Source organism: Benincasa hispida, chromosome 5, assembly GCF_009727055.1.
Source record: "Benincasa hispida cultivar B227 chromosome 5, ASM972705v1, whole genome shotgun sequence".
NCBI lineage: Eukaryota > Viridiplantae > Streptophyta > Magnoliopsida > Cucurbitales > Cucurbitaceae > Benincasa > Benincasa hispida.
Genome location: NC_052353.1, coordinates 9098984 through 9123461, shown reverse-complemented (window position 1 = coordinate 9123461; position 24478 = coordinate 9098984). Strand labels below are relative to the sequence as shown.

Sequence of the window (24478 nt, the reverse complement as noted above, 5' to 3'; positions counted from 1 at the left end):
ACAATAATTGGGCATTAACCTCTTTTTCATTGATTTTCTTGCTTGTTATTTGGCTGTACTCTAGAACGTTTTTTTAAATAGTTTATGCAATGTCTTTTTCCTAGATTGAGGCTCGTGGACTCCCACTAACGTCAGAATCATTGGCTTCCTTGCCTCCTTTTTCATCAATTACATTCAATGATGAGGAATCATATGGAAAAGATTGCAAGCCTGATGTTGCAAAAACTGGATTGGGCTCATCTGCTGCAATGACAGCTGCTGTAGTTGCTGCTTTACTTAACTACCTAGGGGTTGTAAATCTTTCCTTATCGACAGGTGACCAAGAACAGAGAGGCAGTGCGGATCTTGATTTGGTGCATATAATAGCTCAAAGTGCCCATTGCATTGCACAAGGAAAAGTTGGCAGTGGCTTTGATGTCAGTTCTGCAGTTTATGGTAGTCAACGCTATGTTCGGTTTTCACCAGAAGTGCTTTCTTCTGCTCAGGTCTCTTCTTCATGGGCTATCCTTCTTTATGTGTTGTTTGGTCAGACTGCATTTGAACTTAAATAATATGAATTCATCACTTTTGGTGCATATTTCCTTTAATATGAGAAGGTTGTTTTGTTTCCTACCTGTACATTGAAAAATTTCTCCCAAAAACTTCACTACCTAATGAAGACATTTACTGATTTTTTCCACAGCAGGTTTGTTTTACTTTGGTCTTGTCCGCATAGGATGCTGATGGAAGTCCAAAGTATAGTGAGTCAGTGACTTTATAATTGTTGGTCGTTGGATGTATAACCCTCCTAGAGAACTCCTAGGGGACATTCCTCTGCTCTGGGAAGTAAAAAAAGCAACTGAGTTTTTGGGCATTTACACTGTTTCTGACCGTCTGTAACCCAAATCATTTCATATACCTACCATTTGTCGGATTATAAATTGCAAGCTGTGCCAATTTTATAACATCTATGAGACTTAGCTTAGCTATATATTCAAGAGGTGACTAACAAACTCAATTACGTATTTGACCTTTAATCAATGAGTCTGATAATAATAAATTGTGTAAAGTAGGCTTCGTACTGCACCCCTTTTGAGAAATCTCTCTCTCTTTTTCCCTCCAATTAAAACTTCCATTACTTTCTGTTGCCTTATTGTCTATATGCAACCATGCAGGCTGCCAAGAATGGATTACCCATAGAAGAGGTCATTGTCGATATCTTAAATCAGAAGTGGGACCATGAGAGGACTAAGTTCTCTTTGCCTCCATTAATGACTCTTGTAAGCTTCCGGAATCTGTTGGTTAAAAATGATTTTAGAAGGCATTTTTATATTACCACTTCAAAAGATTGTACGTTTAGAAGTTATTTTGTGTGCTAAAGAAATGTGGCTCTATTAATGGAGACTGATTTGAAGATTTTCCCACTTAATCTAATATTATGAGACTCATACTTTCTTATCATACACTTTCTGGAGGGTTACGAGCACTTATAATTATTCAATCATACTTCAACTCTGCATGCTCCACACATTGCGAAATTCAGCTTTATTTGTTCCACAGGAATCTGAATTTCACCTTATTGTCACTTGATCTTGTCATCACAGGAACTTATGTTTTATTAAGCCCATCAATTTTGATTTGTGATGTTCAATACAACTTGTTTTTCTGGTCTGCCTCTGTTGAGTCATCATCATAGACAAATTTTGTGAATAGATTTTAATCTTTTTCTCTACTGTCACTTTATTTTCTAAATTTCTGGAAGTCATTAAGCTCAGTGATTTACTAAACTCTGTTTCACAATAACATGACACCCATGCTTCTCAGTTTTGGTAATGAGTTCTCTCCCTTAACAAGTACGTCAGATTTGGTGTGCATCTTGCATATATATATATATATATATATATGTATGTTTGTATATATAATTTGTTGTTTTTTTTTTTTTTATATTGCTCTCCTAACAATTAGGAACTGGTGGGGGGAGTAGAAATTTGAAATTCCAAATTGTGTTCTTTCTTTTCTTGGTTTTTGTACTCAAATTATGTGCATTTGTATGACCTTTTACATTCTTTCATGTTCTTCAGATAAAAGCTCAGTTTCTTATACAATTGTTACTTCCACATATACATTTTCTTTTTTTGTTCATCATTATGGTGCTTTGGACAGGTACTTGGGGAGCCAGGAGTAGGAGGGTCATCCACGCCTTCAATGGTAGGTGCTGTCAAAAAATGGCAAAAATCTGACCCTCAAAGGTCCCTAGAGACGTGGAGGCAGTTGTCCGAAGGGAACTCAGAACTTGAAAATCAACTCAATACGTTGAGTAAACTTGCATCTGAACACTGGGATGCTTATAAATATATCATAAACCATTGTTGCAAGCTGACCTCGGAGAAGGTACTTCTCTCACCTTTATAATCTAAATCTATCATTGAAGTAATAGCCTTTTTTTGAAAAATGAAAAAGAAATACTACTATAATTGATCACTAATCGTGAAAGTTTTGCAAAATGTGAGAGGTGGACCAGAAGTCTAAAATACCACGTTACACAAAATATACTGTAGACCCGAAATTTGTATCTAACTTGGTCTTTGGTTTTTAGTCAGGATGCAATTACTTTCAACTTAGAATATGTTAGCAAATTATGTCTCTTTTCATATATATCTATCTATCTGCATTAATATTGAAGCAATTTTAAAAATACTGGCAGTGGATTTATCAAGCCACAGAACCAAGCCAGCAAGCCATCATCAAAGCATTATTAGGAGCAAGAAATGCTATGCTCCAGATCAGGCATCATATGCGCTTAATGGGTGAAGCTGCTGGTGTTCCGGTTAGTTTATCCTTCTTTAATTACTTTGCTCGCTTATATTATATTATCTAGCATTTTGTCGCACAAGTACTTGTGTAGATAATTGTCGGGACATGGTGTCGGTGACAAATACATGTGTAGATAATTGAACTCCATTTTTTGGGATTTGTAGATTGAGCCAGATTCACAAACGAAGCTTTTAGATACTACCATGAATATGGAAGGAGTCCTGTTAGCCGGTGTTCCCGGGGCAGGTGGGTTTGATGCTGTTTTTGCTGTGACCTTGGGAGACTCAATCAGCAATGTGACTAAATCATGGAGTTCACTGGATATTTTGACTCTCCTTGTTAGAGAAGATCCCCGTGGTGTTGCTTTGGAAAGTTGTGATCCACGAACCAAGGCAATTACATCAGCTGTCTCATCAGTTCATATTTAGGAAAAGGAAGGTTTTCATCTTGTTCTATTATATCAAATAATTTATCATTTCAATTGAAAAAGTGAATTTTCTTTGAAAAATTATTCCAAATTATTAGATAATTAATAATTGCTTCACCTCATTCACTGATTGGATGAACGTTAATGTAATCTTCTTTTATTTACATTATGTATTACTCTTTCTTTATTAATAAGAGAACTAGCTAGCATTAATGTTCCCTGGTTTTTCATATCATTCTGCTCCAAAGGGTTACCTTTGGAGCTTTGATTATTCTGGAGAGTTGATGTTGCCGGGAAATTTGTATGGATGGCCTCTTTGGAGGTCCAACTGAAATTTGGCCCAAGGTCCAAAAACGAGTAAAAAATGGTCTTCTGTTGAGGTCAGCGTCAGTCATGGGTGAAAGTGCTCATTTGACCTTAAAACACGAGTGAGGGCCTGACTCTCGCTTTTTGCTCCTTCCTCTTGTTCTTTATCAGACACAATTGTAAATTTTTTCTTTGATTTTTTCTCTTTGTTCAGATTCTTTCTCTCGTTTCTCGCTCTCACTCTGATTCACGCTCCATCATCCATCTTTGATATCCAATTTTGCAGAACGAAAACGAAGAAAATTCATGCCCTTCACACTCCATCTTCATCTCAACTTGTTTTGCGGAATGAAGAATGAAGAATGATAAAAAAAGGAGGAGAAGGCGGCGGCAGCTTGCGTGCAGAACAAATGCCTAGGTTTTTAAAGTTGGGTCATTTTAGTAATTTCATCCTAGGCTGACATAAACAAAAGGCCAAAAAAACATAATTTTAAAAGTTGAGTCAACTCTCATTTGATTCTGAAAAAATAGGCCATTGGTGCCATTTTCCCGATATTGCCAATGGTCTGCTTGTGTTCTGATTAATATTCTTTAATTATACTGGGTGGTAGCATACTTGTTTTGGTGCCATTCTGAAGCAAAATTAGGGATCATCTTGTTAATGTCATCCATCTGCCTATTATTTGCTTTCTACCATTTCTTCATATAGCATTGTCAACGCTCCACCTTCCCCTAGGTGCTAAGCTAAGACATTCTAGAAATTTAAAATGCAAATATATGGGGAAGTTTTTCTCCCATAAATCATAGTTGAACAGTTCAGTGATTCACCAGTAATCCCTACAAGAGCAGTTTCCATCTTTAAAATGGTGGAACCGATTCCGGTCTCTTACAATAATTTCTCTTCTATAGATCATTGAAATCAGTTTAGTGTATGTATGACAGTCATTACACATTCTCAGGTTTCTAATTATCCTTATGGCAGATCCCTGTGATGTATGAATGAGAGCAAAAGCTATAGCCAACTTCTGGCTATGACCTTTCAATCTCTCTCTCTTTTCTTCTTCATCTACATTAAGCATAACTTGTGATGTATCTGGCATATAGCCTTCAAATCTCAATTGCCATTCCATCTGATGAATCATCTCGTAGATTTTACCCAATTTGCAGTTCGATTTATCCTGTGAAACAAATTTGTATACCTTGCTTTTCACCTCCACCAAGCTATACCCTGGTGTTTGGATCAAGCCATCGTTGACCATTTTTGTCCTGATCTTAGCTGCATTCTCCCATTGCCGAGCTCTGGCATACATATTAGACAAAACTAGGTAATCGCTAGGATTGTGCGAAGACATTCGGAATAGATTCTCTGCAGCTATCTCACCAAGTTTTAAGTTGTCATGAATCTTACAAGCACTTAGAAGGCTCCGCCAAACAACATCGTTTGCTTTTATAGGCATACTTTGGACAAGCTCAAATGCCTCTTCAAGCAAACCCGCTCGTCCCTTTAGGTCTACCACACAACCATAGTGCTGCATTGTTGGTTCAATCCGGTGCTCAAACTTCATCCTATTGAAAAGATTGAGACCCTCATCGACAAGGCCAGAGTGACTACAAGCACTAAGAACACCAACATAGGTAACATCATCAGGCTCTAACCCTTCTTCAACCATTTCTGAGAAGATTTTTAGAGCTTGTCTACCATGTCCATGTAAGCCAAGCCCTGAGATTATGACACTATAGGATAATTGATTCTTTTTGGTCATGTTCCGGAAGAGACGCAATCCTTTTTGTAAAGACCCACATTTCACATACATATCCATTAAGGAAGTCATAACTGCAACATTTAGTTCAGTGATGTTCTTCAATAGTGAACCATGGGCACATCTTCCTAAATGAAGGGCACCCAAATGAGTGCAAGCAGAAACCACAGTAACTAATATACTTTCCTCAGCCCTCCAACATCCTTCTCTATTCATATACTCAAACAACATCAAACATTCCCACCACAATCCAAGACTAGCATGAGCTGCAATTACAGCACTCCAAGAAGCCACACTCTTTTGCTCCATACGTCGAAAAATAGCACAAGAACGTTCGATATTCTGACACTTCCCGTACATATTGATTAAGCTATTCTGTACAAATACATCATCTTCCATACCTAGCTTGAATACATGACCATGAATCTGCATTCCTTCCTCGATTGCTGCTGACCGAGCGCAAGCCTTGAGAACTACCGGGTACGTGAAGTTGTCGGGTTCAACTTCTCTTTGAAGCATAGAATTATACAGGTATATAGCATTCTCATAGTTCATGTTATTTACACACCCTCTGATCATTGTGTTGAAATGAAATGTGGTAGGTTCATCCAATTGCTGGAAAATGGAGCAGGCATAATCCATACTGTTCCACTCTGAAAGAGCACAAGTAGCCAAAAGACTGCTTGAGCAGAAAGAATCCAAGAAAAGACCCAACTTCAGAATTTGAACATGAACTTGTTTGAATTCTTCTAAGCTCTTGCATTTCTTCAGAAGGCACAAATATTCTTGCTCCTTCTGCTTCAAACTCAAATCTGAAGTCTGAGGTAAATCTTTTGAGGGCAATAAATGATGATTATAGTTAAGGACTGATGTCCCCATCATTTTTTCTTGTCCTTACCATCTTAGAAATCTACAAAAAAGCACAGCAAAACAAAATGCTACGCTTACCATCTTGACACACTAGTAATTCTGAAAAGACTCAAGAATCATAATGGCTTCCTATGAACACGGATCACGGTTGATATCGAGACGTCGAAACTGATGGAAACAAGGTTTGTTTAACTGGGGATTTGATGGTTTGTGAATTTTAGATGGGGATTTTTGAGTTGAAGATGGCAAAAAAGGGGTAGAGTTTGTTTGAGTATTTTTGTTTAAGGTTTTGGATGTTAGGGAGGAAAGAAGAGAGAGAGAGAGAGAGGAGAGAACTGGGAAGGGCTGTGAATCTCATCCATGAGATTTCAAAAGAAGATTTCAGCCAGAAGAAAATAGAAGTGTCAGATTATGGGAGATGGGGAATTGTGGATAGGATAATGTGTTGGAAGGGCTTTTTGGGATATTTCTGTTATATTTGAACCTCTTATATTTTTCCAGGTCAGCAAGTGGGTCACTTCATATGTTTCTTGATTACATATGGTGTAGGTGGGCCTTGCTTGATGGGTGGTTCAAGCACCCTGCATTATACTTCTCCATTGAGAAATGCAAAAATACACTGCATATTTTAGCTTGCTTTGAAAATGAGTTATTTCATTGGCTACATTTACCGATTCGTAATAAAAATTGGTATAATCATAATTGAATTCTATTTAGTTTAATGGGCTCAAATTGCAAATATAATTGAATTGTTTTTTATCACGTTTACTTAGAATTATTAATCTGCCACATTTACTATTATAATTTGACCCTAAAGAGTAATGGTAATGACAACAATAACAATAAATGTGGTATGAATACTTCTCATATTGTACTACTAATGGTAACAATAATATAATTTCAAAATGTAAACCGATTTATCGCCTTCCGCTCGTCAATCTGCATTTTTTTATGGCAGTGAACTCTACGTGTTAGTGCAAGTATGGAAGATAGTGTAAACAACAACATGGGGCCTATTTTTCATATTACCATTCATTTATTACTTTTTTTTTTTGTGTGTAAACATGGCCTAAGTGTAAAATTTTACATGGACTAAATTATCGGATAAAAGTATTCTTGAACTTTATCATTTGTTTAAAAAGTATCCATATTTTTTTTTTCCAAAAATTGCTATATTTAACTTCATTTTTTTTTAAAAAAAAAAACAACAATTGGAAAGAATTTTCTAATACATGAGTGGTTTGAAACATTTATGGAACGTTATGGGTAATATTGTAAATTTTTTAAAAAGAGCTTTGAAACAAATGGCAAAGTAAAAGGGGTTTTTTCCTTTCAATTTTTCCTTTTATATTTAAGTTCTTGTACGTATTTTTTTTTTTTTTTTTTTTTTTTTTTTTTTTTTTAATATGTGGAGTATTAAATCAATTTACGTTAGTTGAACTATACTTTGTCTTCATATTTATAATCTTTCAAGAAGGGTTTGCCCCAAATGTTGGCTTTGCTCCAAATGTGTGTGCACTTTTGGTTCAACAATTTTTGGATGAGGAGTGATCTAACTTTGAACTGGAATTGTCGTCTTATTTATTAAGTTAGCTGAGCAAGATTTAATAAGTAAATTTATTTTTTTAAGGAAAAAAACTTATTTGTTTAGGTATTAATCTTATTTTTACCCTCTCATATAGACATTATATTGTTTAAAAAAAAAATCCCAACTTTATTTTCATTTTTTTCTTAAAAAAATCAAGACTACTTTGATGACATAATAAAAGCATAAACTATAATAATGAGTGAGTTTGATTTTTTTTCTTCTTGAATCAAGAGACGTGGATGATTGATTGAATCTTCGACTTAAGCAAAAGCAACAAGTGTCTTAATCACCATATTACACTCAATATTGATAATTGGGAGTGTGGGAACCAAATGAAAATCCAAAATATATNAGTAATTAAATAGTCATTCCAAACCGACGTTAATTCATAGCCTTTGTTGTTTATCTATCTCATCCATGTTGGAGCAATAATGACCTTTTTAGCATTCAAAACTTTGCATAATTACTGCGACCATTATACTGCCCTTTTATTCTTCTTCCACTAAATCATAACAACCAACCACAGACACCAATTAAGAAAAATTAAACCAACCAAATAAAAGTATCAAAGTGAACACAATTCAAATGTTGTGTTAGTATCAAGATGTTTGTAGTTCAAATTTTCCATCTTCATTATACTTAAAAACCTAACCCCAAAAAAAAAAAAAAAAAAAAAACATGTCGTGAAAATGATTACAAAATATTTTGTTAAACTCCCTTTTTTCGCCAAAAACATGGCTAACACATTTTATGAAGTTTGTTTGATTTTCCTTTTATGTAATGGATTCTAACTTTTTTAGTAGTGTCGTGAATGAAAAAATCTCTATAAATGTTATAATGAATAACAAAATCCAGTTTCATAACATTTTTCCAAATTAATCTTATAAATGAAATTAAGTATATTCTTTTAGAATAGTGAGTAAAGTTTGAAGATTTGAATCTTTGACCTTAAATAAAAAGATATTTGTCTATCCACTTTGACAAAAATAAGTAACTGAAAGTCGTAAAAGTTAAAAACCAACCTTGCAATAAAGGGATATATGCCATGATAATCTAAAACCATGAGTGTGACCAAGGCAAAAATTATTACCAACATGACTTGAAAACAAAGCAATCCCCTTGAAACCCTTTATTTATATATATATATTTACCAATCCCACAAAAACAAATCCAAAAACTATTATTCAATGGCCAAATTTTCTTTCATTTTCATCTTCATTTTGGCCTTCATTTCAGTTGTAGCTGCCATTGGAGAGAGCAAAGAAAAAGATGTTTCAATGAAGTTTCATGATCATGATGCATTCATATGGGGAAGAAAGGAGAGAATAAACCATGGAAGCTTTAGAGGTCCAAAAAAACATCTTCTCAATAAGCCTCACCAATATGAGCCATTTGATCATTCTCAAGACCCTTTTCTCTAAAAACCTTTCTTTTACTCTTTTGGTCTTTTTTTTTTTTTTTTTTTGGGTTTTTATTTAGTTTTTATAGAGATGGGTGTTATATTGATTCCTTGGGAAAGTTCAAGTGATATTATTTGTTTATATTTGGATTTGATGTACTTTCATTTGTACTATAAGGTTGATTTTTTGCTTTTTAGATTGATGTATAAGAACTTTATAGTGGGCTTGTCTTGAATAAAAGTGTATTATATTTTTCCAATTATATTGTTTCTATCTATTATCTATTATCTTTAGTAAGGGATTAGCTTTATAGGTTATATATGCTTCATGTGGAGTCAAGAGACTATATTGTCAATTCAAACATAATTCGGTAGATATATAGATCAAATTGTTTATAAAAAATGATCAACGAATGGATAGGGAGTGCTAAAAAATAGATATTGAGACTTACGGAAGGGAGAGGGAAAATGGTGATAGAGTGAGAAAATGAAACTACATTAGTCAATTTATAATATAAATTGACTAATAATATAAATTGACCAAGTCCTTTGAATGAATATACAATAATAAACGTCTAAGCGTTATAACAACATAAACATAGTTCAAATAATTAAGATATATACTCCATTAATAAGATATTAGATGTTTAAATCCTCTCGCCCTCACTTGTCTTTGTTGAATTAAAAAAAAGTAAAACTAATAATTACTCAACTTAACTAGTTGTATAAATTTATGGTCCACATTTTCATATAATATATATGAAATCTTATGGAAAATTTCATATTCACCCCATGCTTTTTGGCCAAGGAAAGAACAAAATGAGCAATTTGAGATTGGGCTTGACACTGCCAATGGGCCTAACAAAATGACCCAAAACTTGAGAGGGTCAATCGGAGAAATATATGGGTTGACAAAGGGAAGTAGTAAATTTTAAAGTTTTATTTGAAAAAATGGCAAAAAGGTTTCAAAATTATAAAAATAGTAAAACGAATTTATATAATAAAAAATACTAATTAGTAAATGAAAAAACTACCCTAAAGCAACGTATAAACGAGAATGCAAAGATACATTGCTTTAAAGCAATACGAATACCACAAATATATTTTACCTAAATATTCTAGAATCACATATATACAATATCTAAACATTCCATAAGCAAAAATTAAAAATCATCCAGCTGCCTATAGAACACGTGTACGAGGGATGATGATGACGGGGTCATTAGAAATTTATGGATGTCTACAACAATAGACTTACTCTAAGGTGAGGAAAAGCAAAGTTGATTGTACAAGTGAAGTTGTTGGCAAGTGAGTATTTGAAAGAATTAAATACAGGAGATGTAACTATTGGAAATATGATTAAAAACAAAAACTTTAACAAAAACCCCGCAAAACGGTTTGATATTCACCTAAACATTGCGGACTGATTTCTTTGACAACCACACGGTGGTAGTAGTGATGGTTGGCCAGTATACAACTAAAAAAAAAAAAAAAAAAAAAAAAAATCTAAGGAGAAAGAAAACAAGAAGGAGATAATGAATGAGAATGAGAAAGAGAAAGATCCATGGCACTTTCGACACTACCCTTTGTGACGGTGGCAATCTTGACATGGACGGCAACACGAGGCAGTCGATGACGGTAGTCTTAGCACAAAGTGCTATTGGTTCTCTTCACGCGAAGGAGGAGAAGAAGGCTAAATATTGAAGCTTTGTAGGAGCGCTGGGGTTGTTTGGGGCACTGAGATGATATAGGATGTGGGAAGTTCATATATTTGTGTTTGGATGTGCAGAGTTGTTATGTCTGAATTGATATGTCTGTGTTTGGGTGTGCAGAGTTGTTATGTCTGAGTTGATATGTCTGTGTTTGGGTGTGCAGAGTTGTTATGTCTGAGTTGAGTTGATATGTCTGTGTTTGGGTATGCAGAGTTGTTATGTTTGAGTTCATATGTCTGTGTTTGGGTGTACAGAGTTCATATGTCAGTGCTATTGGGTTCAGTTTTTGTACTCTATAATAATTTGTCTGTATGAACACTATTTTTTTTTTTAAAGAAAAAACTTATATTCCAATTATTGTTTCTATTCTATTTGGAATAAGACATTGATTGCATTTTTTTTTTCCAATATTAAGATATGGTATACAGTTCAATTTTATATTATTCATTCCAAACTTCTCATCATTGAAAGCCAAATGATTTTACAAAATAGTGTTAATTTAGACCAGACATGAAATTCATTTAATTCATTCCACTGATAAAAATAAAAATATACTAAATATGAAATTCATTAAATTCATTAAATTCATTCCCCTCAAAAGATTTTACATAATTTGGTGGTTTTATACATGACCATTTTACAACTTGCTTAGAAAAATTTACATCCATATCTAAGGGCTATATGCCACGGGTCATTTGTACATGTCACAAAAAATCAACAAATATGATACCTATGGAATAAGAGACTAGGGAAAGTTACAAATAACAAACCAACTTGCAAACACTGAGAACGTAATTAGCTAGTCTTGGCCAACAAATGTATGCAATATCTTTTCCTTAGTTGTAGTGGAATGGCTAGAAAACCATCTATTCGCTGAATATTATTCACTAATAGATCTATGAGGGCCAACTGATCATCCTCTTCTAAACCCTCAACTTGGTAGATCTATTCGATGACCTCCTACCCCTCTTGAGCTTCAATTCATATTTCTCTTTTGCCATTGTACAAGTTTCTCCATTTTACTTTCCTAAGCGTCCATTGTTGTGCGTAAATGTCAAGCATTTCAGATTAGAAGGGAGTCCTCTTGCGTTTCGTTCCTCTCATATCGTTATTTGATCCAGTATGCCTACTGATGGGTGTATCTGGGAAAACTTCATCCATCCCATGTCAGGTATACTTTTTTGTTGCTCATTAACTTGTGATCCTAACCAAATATCCTCCAAATGTTCATCTGTTGCAGATGCTTGATCGTACGGGGTGTCACTGCCTTCACCAATGGCCCTATCTTTCCCAAATACGATTGAAAGCTCATCATAGTGGGGGAATGGTTTATGTCTCAAACCCTTCGCGTTGGGATGGAACTACAAACAGGAACGTATATTATGTTAGAACATAATATTATATTAGAAAGAGTTCACCATTCTAAGATAATATACTATAATATGTTCTCTTACCCGAACCCATACATCGAAAACCTCTTTCTCTACTTCCACATATTTGAACTCATCATTCCAACCAAATCCACTATATGCATTACTCAGCATCTTAGCGATTGCACAATATTGTCACTTTAAAAATCTAACTTGCACTCTATTGTCGACAGCCCGATGGAATAGCTAGGAATTTTTTCTGTAAGTAGATGTTGTAGCTGTTGTAGATAGCCAGGCTTGAATGTTTCGTTATCATCTTGCTAACCTGTTTCTACCAAGTGCAATAGTGACTTCACTAATCGTGCATCTTCAACCTTTGTCCAAATGTGTTTTATCATTTTCTCACGTCCTGCCATTCAACTACATACATATGTATAACTTAATAAAATAAATTGGGCACAGTTAGATAAACAAAGTTTGAGTATGAATAACGTAGAACATGTTTCATCATTCACATGAACCAATTAACACAACATAAATTAAGATAATTTAATACAGTAGATTGTTTGAACCAAAAGATAACATAGTCTAAAAGTAGGAGGAAGTTATTCATAGTAAAGCTAATTGAACAAGAAACTTTGTGCTCATGATGCTTGTTCCCATTCATCAAACATTCGCGTCGCTAATTCATCCCTAAAACTGGTCCATTCGTCGGATGTTTCAATAAATTGTATATTTTCATCGCCAAGCTCGTTAGATGTTGAATCTTCATCATCCGTTGTTCTGGACGTTGTAGTTTGGCTTATCTCCCTCGCTATCAGGTTATACAGTAGGCAACATGTCGTTATTGTTTTACATTGGATCTTAACTGGGTAGTAGGACTTCCCACGTAGTATCGCCCAACGACCTTTGAGTACACCAAATGCTCTTTCTATGGAGTTTCTAGCGGATGAATGTTTTATGTTGAAAAAATCCTGTGGATTAGTGGTGCATTTCCAGTACCACACCATTCTGAAAGATGGTACTGCTCTCCCCTATGTGGTGCCAAGAATCCCTCGATATTGGGATATCCAGTATCACATAGGTAATAATAACCTAGGCATGGTATACAAAAAAATAGTTGGCAAACTATTTGCTCTTGAATCCAGATAATAGAATCACAAAAGTCTATACCCTTAGGAAACTTCAACCCGTGTGGTCGAGAAATTGCATCCCTAAGCACTCTGGAATCGACTGCAGACCCTTCCCACCCTGACAGCACAAATATGAACTCACCAGTTGGTGAACAGATGGTAAGCACATTCGTGGCTATCTCACCTTTTCGGGTACGATAGCGGGGATGATCAGCTACATTTACCTTGACCTTGATGTATATGTCATCCAATGCACCCAGACAGTTCTGTATGTGATCATACATTGATAAAGGGGCAAACATTTCCTAGTTTCCTAAAAATCTAGAACCTAATATTTAACTGGGAGTGGAATTAGAATTGTTTAATACCTCAAACCATTTCCACCTATTGTCAGTGCAGTCGCTCATGATAGGCTCTGATTTTTTCAGCAGTAACTTTTGAAGTTGTAATACTGCGGTCAGAACAGACCTAAAATCCCTCGAAATAGTTTCATCATACTGTGCGAACTGTCTTTCAACTACTCGATTCTTAACGTCATGCGACAAAATGTGGAGAAAAATTGCCACCATCTCTTGGACGTCAACGCATTGAGTGGATGCCAGATGATCGGTCGTCCTAAGCATGTTACAGAGGATGACGAAAGTCCATCTGTCTATTCGCATGGTCTTGTGACTGAAGAAACTCTTATACAAGAGTACCTCTAAGCAAAAGCGGATCGTTCCAAATATATCGTGACAAAATTTTCACATTTACAATTTAACAGACAAGTTATGCAATAAACAACAAATTATCGGCATGCTTTTAGAATTAAATAATAAAGAGAAGAGATACGTACCAGTTGAAGAACACTTTTCCACAGAAAATCTCGTTCTCTCCAAGGGACTGCTTCTCTCGCTCTTACTAGAACGTCCAAGCAATCGTTCACCAAAACACCCGGTCGTCTACTCACGAACAGCCTCCACGCGAACTCAGCAACAATGAGGATGACACCACCACTTAGAACCCTCGATATTCTCAGGGTGAGAATCCATAAGGTGTGGGCTCTATTGGATTTGGTAGAGAGCAGGAGGAAACAAAGATCGTATACAACGACCAAGCAAGTGGGAGAAGGCAGGGTCTATCGTATAGACAATGCTTGATCGTTTAGAAGAAGGTACACGATCGTGTAGGAATTAGGCAGCGATAGTATAGACGATCGTTTAGTAAACGCTTGGGTGCTAGACGATCGTTTAGAAAAACTTATGCGATTGTTTAGAAAGAGGCGCGCGTGTATATGATCGTGTAGCAACGTTGAACTATCGTGTAGTCTCTCAGTTTGCTATGCGATAGACTGTATACAACTCATGAGCGAATTATTTGATCTTTTGCAAACATGAAAAATATTTTCATTTTATTCTTCAATTACGAAAATTGAATGAAACTTCCCACTATCACACGGTTACGGAGAAAACGGCGGCACAATTATCCCATAATTATCCAATTAAAAATAATTAATATAGTCATATTATATTCATTAACCTATAGTTTAATATCACATATAAACCATAGTTTTTTCTCCTCTATTAGATATAAATCATATTTATATCTATTTTCCTCCAATTAATGTATCTCATACATAGAGTCAAATCATATCATATATAATTAACCAGTTCAATCATATCATATATAATCGAACTCCCTCTTGTCAATTTGAACACTTCAAATTGACTAAAAAACTGATTCTCAACTTGAATCCATTGAGCTACCAAGGGGACCTTATGAACCTATGGCTCGAAGCTCCAACGGTACATGAATAGCCAACTAAACTCTTTAGCCACGAGATCCACCATCCGTTAACTGTCAAGCATTCCACTAAAGACCGACAGCTGAACTCTTCTTACCACAGATATATTTCTGTGTCCATCAGATATAACCAATCAACAGTACAATAATCCTTCATAAATGCTCGTAAGTATAGCTGGGCCAATATACCGTTTTGCCCCTGTAATTACATCTAACTCCTTACGTACCACTGATCCCTCTAATGAACAATACAACATAGTCCTACTATGTGTGGACATTTCTCGGGCCATGAGAAGGTGTGTAGTGCCACATCGTTCAAGCTCCGGGATCAGCCCTTAAGGGAGAAATCTATCTACTTACCCCTACTTTAGGGAATGAGTGAATTTCATCTCGTGTACTTGAGTTCTCAGCTCCCAAATTAGACGAATCCCCAAAGTGGTAGGTTTGAGTCGACGATCAGGCCACTCGCACCCATGCAAATCAAAGGACCACCCTTAAAGGCAGGAGTTCCCAACTCACTCAGGATTGAGGTCATGTTACCTATGGTCATCCTAGTGAAGTGAAGTCTCTGTCATGAACAGCGTTATATAATGAGACGTTAACACTTTGTGGTTAGGTCTTATACAAACTCTTTGTATAGAACGCCTCCACTCGTATGACCCCACATGAATGATCAGGATCAAACCTTCTATAGCAAGTCATAACAATTGTAATTATTCTACAAAGCGGGTCGTATCCGTAGCATTACTAGGATAAGGTTTCCCTCCTTTATCCATATACTACAAACCATTTTGGTCATCACTTAAGATATGATCTACTTGTATGTCTCTACATAGACAACTTAAGTTACATAATGACAACCAGGGATTTTAATTTATTGGTTTATGGTAAAGCAAATAAAACATCCAATGTTCATAGACAATAAGTGAAGAAAATATCATATATTATACATCACAATCGTTTGTTCAAAATTGTGTTTATAAACTATAGGAGACGAGAGTTTAGGGCATCATCTTCAACAACAGCAGACATCATTCTCATAAATAAGCCGAAAGAAGTTTAGCTGTCTAATTCGTTGCCTAATGTAGGAGGGTTGGTTCTCTATTCTAAGATGGTCATTTAGTAATAGAGCCAATGTTAGGAATAGTTGTCGTTGGGATGTGGTGATGATTGAAAGAAAAGTAAAGACTTCTTTATTTTTCATATTTTGGGATAGAAACCTAAATCCCTAGGATACAAAAGGAAAAAATAGTTTTATCGGGAATGGGTCTGAATTGAAATACATTACTACAACTTCATGAGTTATTCGATAGTTTAACTAGTAGATTGGTAAATTAATCATCTCATCCTTAATTTCATATTAAAAAAAAGGTAAGAATTTACATTTGAATTATATTAAAAATCTATAATTTACATTTTTATTATTCTTTTCATAAGTTGGTCAAAGGTATGTGAAAGTTGTTGCATTAGCCATAGTTAGTCAAAAATACGTATTAGTTTCAAAACTTTACTGGGAAGGAAATGTTTCAAAGACGGTTTTTAATTCAATAATTTATATGGGGCAACTAAAATAAATAGTTACTTAATTAAAGACATGATTGTATTAATTAAACATTTCAAAGTTATTTTAATTACTACAAATGAATAAGTTAATTAAAGACGTCATTATATGAATAGTTAATTAATTGAAGACATGATTATATTATAGATGATAGTTTAAAAAATATTTCAATTTTTTTTAATTAAACATGATTATATTAATTACGAAAATTGAATAAATTAATGAATAAATTGATTAGAATAGTGATAATTGACCATAATTTGTATATTGATAATTTATACTAAAATAATTAAAAATGATTAAATAATATAAAAATCATATTAAAGAGTATAAACAATTACTATATCAAATATATGATTCAATTTAGATTATTAATAATAATTAATGTGATTTTAATGATTGGATACTTCCATTAAAAAAAAAAAAAGCTATGTCGTTAATTTGAATTTATAAAATCAAATTATCCAAGGTCAATTTGGGTATTACAATTAAGGACAGAATCAAAAGCATATAAAATTTAAAAATTAATAAACAGTCTAGTACACCAAAATTGATAACACAAGAAAATGTCAAATAGTGAAAAATTAATAAACAGTCAATAACACCAAAAAAATGTCAAACAGTCTAATGAGGCACACCAAAAAAATATATAACTAAAATGGAATATAAAGGAATACAAAAAACAAAAAAAAAAAAGTAACACACTAACCGCAAACTAATTAAATGTTCTGTATTAGTTTGGGTTGCATAACAAAACAAAAAACAGAAGTTAGAAAAAATCTACAAATACTTAAAATGTAGGAAGAGAACTAGTTGGAATGGAAAATTACTAATGTAACTTTTATGAAGTAGTATTTGGATGGAGAGTCCACGGATTGCCGGATCAAAACACAATGAAGCACCCTACCACCCACCAAAGAACCATAAGTTAGGAAGTTAATAATATGAAAATAACATAACTAGAGAATAGAAAGAAGAGAAAGAGAAATCAAATTAAACAACTCACTAGATTGACAAACTAAATCTCGGACAATGGAGGCTCTCAGCAAATAGAGATGGACCAATGGAGGCTCTCAGCAAATAGAGATGGACCAATGTTGTTATATAGGAAGATGGGTGGTTGGAGAGGAATGGTTTGAACATTAATAACAACCCCAACAATTATTTAAAAAAATAGTGTGACCAACCTCAGAATTAAATTCACATCATGTAAATGAACTCAAATCCAATTAATAAGTTGGTTGAGTCATTAATGAAGTGGTTAAATGAGTAGGAGAAATATGTAAGTGGAATAAAATCAGCAAACAATCAGAACAGTCATTAATAAAATCATGGATAGTTTAATAAATGAAGTAATTAATAATGCATAATATTGAAAACGTGCAAAAAAATTAATAGCTAGGACTAATACAATTCAAGATTCAACGGGATATTAGGATTAGAACAACAAAATATAAAACAAAGAATTAGTAGGTAAGTTAAACATGATTGAAAAATCAAATACACAGGACAATAGAGAATGAAGGCATGAAAATGAAAATTTGAAGGGAAAGACAGAGAAGAAAACACAATATAAAAAACGAAACAAATCACATAATAGAGAATACACAGAACAGAGGATCGAGGATCAAGTACACAGAACATGTTTAGAACATGAAATACATGAAATACACAGAACATGTTTAGAAAATGAAATACACAAAACTCATTTAGAAAAATTAATCATGGCATGAAAACCAAATACACAAAACAGAGGATCGAGGCATGAAATTGAAAATTTCAGAAGAAACAAAATAAAGACTCATCATTTCTCGATCTAGGATTTAGAAAACGAACCTGAAGTGGACAATGTTCTCCCCCACCAAGCTGCAAATTCTTCAACCAGTCCCTGCCATGCATTCAACGATCGATGACCAAAGCAACACCGAGGAACAAAAATAAGTCATACAACGGGTTATGAGTGAACAGAGGATCGTCAAAGCGGAAAGGACATGGTTGAGGCCGAGATTGAAGCGACAAGGGGAAAAAAGGGAAAACACTAAATCTGTGAGAAAACAACAGATCTATGAAGAAAACAACAAATCTACGAGACTGGGAAGATGAAATAGTGACATACGAAAGTGGGTTGAGGACGAGATTGAAGAGAAGATTGAAGTGGCTAGGGTTTCAGACGATGGTCGAGAGAGACGTGAGAGGGAAATGGGAGAAGGAGATTTGATGGAAATGGATGAGGGAAAGGGCAGATTCGAGATCAGAAGGATGAGTCCTGAGAGGGATTTGCATGCGCGAAAAGGAGACGAACAAATCTGTGACATACGAAAGCGGGAAGATTAAACGGTGACATATGAAAGCGAGTTAAGGACGGGATTGAGGAGAAGATTGAAGTGGCTAGGGTTTCAGACGATGGTTGAGAGAGACGTGAGAAGGGAGAAGGAGATCTGAGGGAAACGGTGGAAGGATTCGCATGCGCGAAAGGGGAGACGAAAAGACGTGTGAGTGAGGGAAAAGGGAGAAGGAGAGACGTGTGAATGAGGGAAAGGGGGACATACGAAACACCCATCCAAATTTCCATTACTGTTTGCAAACCATTGGGCTGGATATTTCAAATTGGTGATATATAAAAATGGACCCCCAAACATTGAGATGATATAGGATGTCACTGAGCTTAAAACACATATTGGGCCCCAAGCACATCCTTAGGATTTTTAATATATATAATATATATATCTATATTTGTTTATGAAGCTTTATGCGCCACTCTAAAATTAGACTTAGCTTCTCTTTAAATATTTTTTTATATTTGTTTATGAATTTTTTGTGCCACGTTATAGCTTAAAACTTAGGGTTTTTTTTTAATTTTTTTAATTTTTAAAAAAATTTTAAATTTCCTTATTTTAACTCACGAAATCTTTTAAATATATATATATATATCTAAATTTTAACTCATAATATAACTTAAATTAAATGTTTACAAGTTAAACTTCTCTTTTCCCTCTAAATTTCAAATATTCTAGTATCATCACAAAATTTTACATTAAAATCACACTGTATGTGTAAAGGTAGATTAATATCTCATAGCTTCATGTATTATTATAAATTTAAATTAAATTAAAATACCTTCTTCATTTTTTTATAAAATAATTTGATGATTAAAATATTTTAATTTAATATATTGTAATATAATTTATTAGATTTCAAAATTCAAGGGATATGAAATTTGAGAAAAAAAATTGAAAAAAAATGGAAGATAAATTTAAATTTAAGTAGAGAGAAAAATTAGGAATTAGGTAACCAGGAACTAGGGAGAAATATTAGAAATCATGGATTGATTTAAATATGATATTAATATTTACAAATACAATATGGAAAAGAAAATCCATGTGCTAGATTCAATACCGTTAACACAATTACAATTATAGTGTATATGAAAATGGTATAAAAAAATTTATATATGGTAATCCACAAAAGCTGTTATCCGACCATATTGAGGGTAATTTGGGGATTAAAGAAATATATGTCATGTGTGTGGCACGTTTTTGTCAAAAATCTTATTATTTTCATTTTTTTTTTTTACAAAAATCAAAAAGCATCTCTTGATATTGCTATTTCCTCCGATTTCTCAATAAAACAAACGACAATTGCTAATTTTCTTCAACTACTCTAATTGCTACAATGTAATTGCATGTCTCTTCAATTATTTTTTGGAATCAAACTGACATACTTAAACTTATCTAGGGATCACTATCATAATTTATATACACATAAATACGTGTAAAATAATAACGATGGTTTTCTATATAGAGGAAACCTGTAGGACGTAGTTTGTCGAAATCTAAAAGTAAAAACATGGAGATGTGTATCTAATTCTAATCTCGATAATATCAAAATTAGGGGTGTTCAAAAAATTAGATGATCCGAGATTAATTTAACCAAATCTAACCCTGCGGTTTAGGTTGAATTATCAACTCATTTGAGTTGGATTGAGTTCAAATAAATAAAAATTATATGGGTCAGATTGGTTCATGGATTCATTTAATATAGCCAAAACCAACCTGAATTTATTATTAACTTTAAAATATATTCTTTTATTACTTATAACACAATTATTTATACATATATTGATTTTAATTTTAATATTTTTTGAATAATTTATTTTTCAACAACTCTTAAAAATAGTTTCTTTACACTTTAGAAAGAAAATTTTCACAGTTATTAATTTTAATTCAATATATAAAAATAATTAAATTAGATTTTTACATATTTACGTTTTGCTTATTTTTAGAACAAAATTTTAAATAAATGACCCGATTAACCCGAACCAATCCAACTCAAATATTTTATGCTTAGATTGGGTTGGGTTTATTTTTTAATAAGGGTTATTTGGGTTGAAAAAAATTAAGACCGAACAATTGGATTGGGTCTAAAAAGTTTTTCAACCCAATCCAACTCATGAACCTTCCTAATCAAAATAATGACGAATTGCATGAACCTTCCTAATCAAAATAACAACTACCTTGAATCAACTTAATAAAACACAAAATTATCAATTGTTGGTTCCAAAATTATCAATTGTTGGTTCCTAGAACATATTTAAACTTATTTTCTATATCAACCTCTTGCGCAGTGTAAGTCGATACAGAAAAAATGTTATAAATATAACCATCTACATGGTATATAAATAATTGAAAAACAAAAAGTAAACAAATATACCTAAATTTTTTCAATGAACTTGGTGGCAAGTGTGGAGATGAGAGCACAAAGATTGTTCAACTAAGCCCCTATAACTAGGTACATCTACAGCTACGAATACCATATATTGTATATGCAAGGATTAAAATATTGATAACGATATCGATATCAAGATTTCTATTTTACGGATATATTAACAGATATTCTTGTAAGTTATGAAATTTATAAAATTTATTTAGATTAATGATTAAGTTGGTTTCACTATAAAACTAAACTATGGATATTGTTATTAGTATTCCTATTCATACTAAATTAAATAAGTAACATTTGTTTTTATGTTCTGCGAACATCTATAAAAGATGTTGGGAGATATCCATGGATAATTAATATCGATATCAAACCTTTTGATTGACGTATATATTGACATGTTGATGGATATTTTCATCCTTGTATATATATATAAGTATATATCCTAACCTCCATAGAATGTTAAGTGTGTATCCTAGCTCTCGTGGAAGGTTATATACTTATAACTAAGTATACCTAAGGGTTCATATAATATATATGTGAGTGTATGTCCAAACCCGTGGAATGCTAAGCAATTAGCATTGAGAGAAAAATGTAGAGAGTTGGAATCTTAAAACTCCTATACATGTTGAGTGTATAGAGGGAAAAGAAGCACATCAATAGAAATGATTACTTGTAACCATGAAATGAATATTTTGAAATCTTCCAATAGCCAAGACATATAAATCGAAAAAAGTATTTGGTGTCTTCTTCTACATCTCCGTATGCCTCTATGTTTTTATCAACTTATCAATTCTCTCTTTGATGATCTTCGTCTACATCGTTTTCTCACTCTATATCTACTTGAACTCTTTCTTCATCTCCATCGACTTCTCGACTAGAATCGTAGAATGAAAATAAGTGCATCTTTGTGATATTTCTTTTGAGGCGTTCGTGGTTTATCATCGGCTTAATTTTGTGTTTTGTTTAACTACAATTTCAAAACTATATGTTTTGTATTTTAACACCACACTGATATTTTAGAGATTTTGTTGAAGATTCAAAAAATTGGAATTGAAATATTGAAAAAAATCGTTTAATGGAAATGAAATATAGAAAATAATGTTTAGATTTAAAAATCTTAAAAAGTATTTACCAATAAATATATGTGATACATGAAAAATTTATAATCTATGGCTATCTTATGATTCATAATCATCAACTTAATGCGATTAAAATATAGAAGATAATTTCTAAATTTAAAAATTAACCAGCAATCAATAGACAAATAATTGAAGAAAAAATGAAAGAACATAGGAAAATATACATAACAGAGGGAGTTTGATTTTTATAAGCTAAAGAAAAAAAGCAACTGTTGATGTCATAGTCAATATTTGTTTTTGCAAAAAAAAAATAGGACGTGAGAGAAATTAAGATATTACCTTAGAATTTATCTTTGGTTTTAAATTTAACATTTTGTCTCAAAAATCTTTCTTAATTGCATGAAAATATTTTTTAAAGATAAAAAAATATTTAAAAGTATTTACACTTTATAGCAAAAAGTATTTTGAAAGAAGCACTTTTGAAAATTTTTGCTAAATATTTTTAAAATTTTTCTATTTATAAGAATTTTCCAAAAAATAATTTATCAAGTTACAAATGATAGAAAATGTGATAGAGTTTGAGTTGCTCCAACGATGAATGATCTCAAGCAGTGGAATTGCTCAAATGAAATGAAAGAAAGAAGAATTGTGAGAGAAGATTTACTAATAGAGTTGTAAATGATGGATAAACAATGACAAATGACGAATGAGAGAAGACGATAGAGAAGGTAGAAGGAGAATGCTAATGACAATAGGAAGAAATGAAAAATATGGGCCTATTGAAAAAAGTTTGACAATGTGCCTTATTAATTTCACTTTCCACCTTTTTTATTATTATTTTTTTTTTTTAGAAAAAAATACATTTTTGATCCTTAAGTTTTGAGTATTTCTATTCAATCTATAAGTTTCAAAATACTGTATTTTTAGTCCTTAAATTTTGAGCTAGTTTGATTTCAATTTAGTCTCTAGGTTTTAAAGTGTTACAATTTCACCATTAAAATTTAAGTTTTGTTTCAATTTGATTCTTAGGTTGGAAGATTTACACTTTTAACTTTGATTTTTCACTAAATACCCACTTTCTGTTTATTTCACTAAAAGTAAATATTTAGAAAAAATCAAGATGAAAAATGTAAGATTAAAATATCATGGTCCATGGACTCTTATGCTTGTTCTATTTTGGTTCTTATACTTTTAGTGTCCAATTTTAATACTATATTTTGAAATTAAAAAAAAAAAAAAGCTTAATTGACAAACAAAAAATAATTAAAAAATTTAAAATATGAGAAATTTTCAAAATAAAACATTTGAGATTATTTTTTAACTTTTCAATTTCTTTCTTCTCCATCTTCCTCCTTTCTTTCTTCTCCATCTTCTTTCTCCCACTCTCTCACTTCCCTTTCTTTCTCTGTTGTTTCTCTTTTTCTTTCTTCTTTGATAGCGGCAAGTCGTATCGGAATCATCGTCGGCCCGGATGCTCTCCATCGACAAGAAAGTTTTGATTGATGTCATCGTCGGGTTGCTATATACATAGGAGATCTCTTTCTTTTAACTAAGGTACTAAATAGAGAGAAATCATGCCAAAATGAAAACCAACGAGTTTACCTTGCTACTGAGTTATTATGAACCTAAAAGTTATTCTCTCAGTTTGATAGAAGAAGATTGCAATTCATTCCTTTTTCCTCCAATAAACTTGAGAAATCTAACAAATCCATTGAAGGGAAGGGAAAAGAGAATTGAAAAAAAAAAAAAAAAAAAAAACCAAATGTGCGTCCTTCGAAATTTTCTATATTTTTAAATTTAATGGTAATGACCATTTTGAAATTTATTCGAAATATGAGGATTAAGATTGAACAATTGAAAGTATAAGGACAAAAATGGAACAAACTTGAAAGTACAAGGACCAAAATGATACTTTAACCAAAATGTAACTATTGAGTCTTAGGATCAAATTGAAATAAAAGTCAAATCTTAAAAGCAGA

At 32.9% G+C, this 24478-nt stretch overlaps 4 protein-coding genes across 4 annotated transcripts in view; 1 reads left to right on the top strand and 3 right to left on the bottom strand.

Annotated features, from left to right (window-relative positions):
- The window catches only part of LOC120077900 (phosphomevalonate kinase, peroxisomal), a 5560-nt gene extending 2123 nt beyond the window's left edge, over positions 1 to 3437 (top strand). The window contains exons 7-11 of the mRNA XM_039032002.1: positions 105 to 485; positions 1155 to 1259; positions 2143 to 2370; positions 2684 to 2806; positions 2958 to 3437. Coding sequence (XP_038887930.1) covers positions 105 to 485; positions 1155 to 1259; positions 2143 to 2370; positions 2684 to 2806; positions 2958 to 3221 — 1101 coding nt within the window. The 3' untranslated portion in view covers positions 3222 to 3437. The remainder of the gene's footprint in view (positions 1 to 104; positions 486 to 1154; positions 1260 to 2142; positions 2371 to 2683; positions 2807 to 2957) is intronic.
- Positions 3438 to 4179: 742 nt separating this feature from the next.
- LOC120077899 (pentatricopeptide repeat-containing protein At1g31920) lies at positions 4180 to 6633 on the bottom strand. The gene has a single exon (XM_039032001.1). It carries the CDS (start codon positions 6166 to 6168, stop codon positions 4351 to 4353), a length of 1818 nt encoding a protein of 605 aa, XP_038887929.1. The 5' UTR covers positions 6169 to 6633; the 3' UTR covers positions 4180 to 4350.
- A 5322-nt stretch (positions 6634 to 11955) lies between these two features.
- LOC120077200 lies at positions 11956 to 12399 on the bottom strand. The gene is made up of 2 exons (XM_039031104.1): positions 12310 to 12399; positions 11956 to 12216 (listed from the first exon to the last, which is right to left on the bottom strand). The coding sequence occupies exons 1-2, from the start codon at positions 12397 to 12399 to the stop codon at positions 11956 to 11958; spliced, it is 351 nt and encodes a 116-aa protein (XP_038887032.1).
- Positions 12400 to 12869: 470 nt separating this feature from the next.
- On the bottom strand, positions 12870 to 14020 carry LOC120077199. The gene is made up of 5 exons (XM_039031103.1): positions 13727 to 14020; positions 13543 to 13624; positions 13399 to 13476; positions 13228 to 13320; positions 12870 to 13039 (listed from the first exon to the last, which is right to left on the bottom strand). The coding sequence occupies exons 1-5, from the start codon at positions 14018 to 14020 to the stop codon at positions 12870 to 12872; spliced, it is 717 nt and encodes a 238-aa protein (XP_038887031.1).
- Positions 14021 to 24478: the final 10458 nt, after the last annotated feature.

Coding starts and splice junctions, on each gene's coding strand:
- LOC120077899 (XM_039032001.1), bottom strand. CDS start 6,168: ATGATGGGGACATCAGTCCTTAACTATAATCATCATTTATTGCCCTCA.
- LOC120077200 (XM_039031104.1), bottom strand. CDS start 12,399: ATGCTGAGTAATGCATATAGTGGATTTGGTTGGAATGATGAGTTCAAA. Junction 12,217..12,309: donor TTTTCGATGTATGGGTTCGG/GTAAGAGAACAT, acceptor TCCTGTTTGTAG/TTCCATCCCAACGCGAAGGG.
- LOC120077199 (XM_039031103.1), bottom strand. CDS start 14,020: ATGCGAATAGACAGATGGACTTTCGTCATCCTCTGTAACATGCTTAGG. Junction 13,625..13,726: donor ATAGGTGGAAATGGTTTGAG/GTATTAAACAAT, acceptor GATCACATACAG/AACTGTCTGGGTGCATTGGA. Junction 13,477..13,542: donor CCGCTATCGTACCCGAAAAG/GTGAGATAGCCA, acceptor TTGTGCTGTCAG/GGTGGGAAGGGTCTGCAGTC.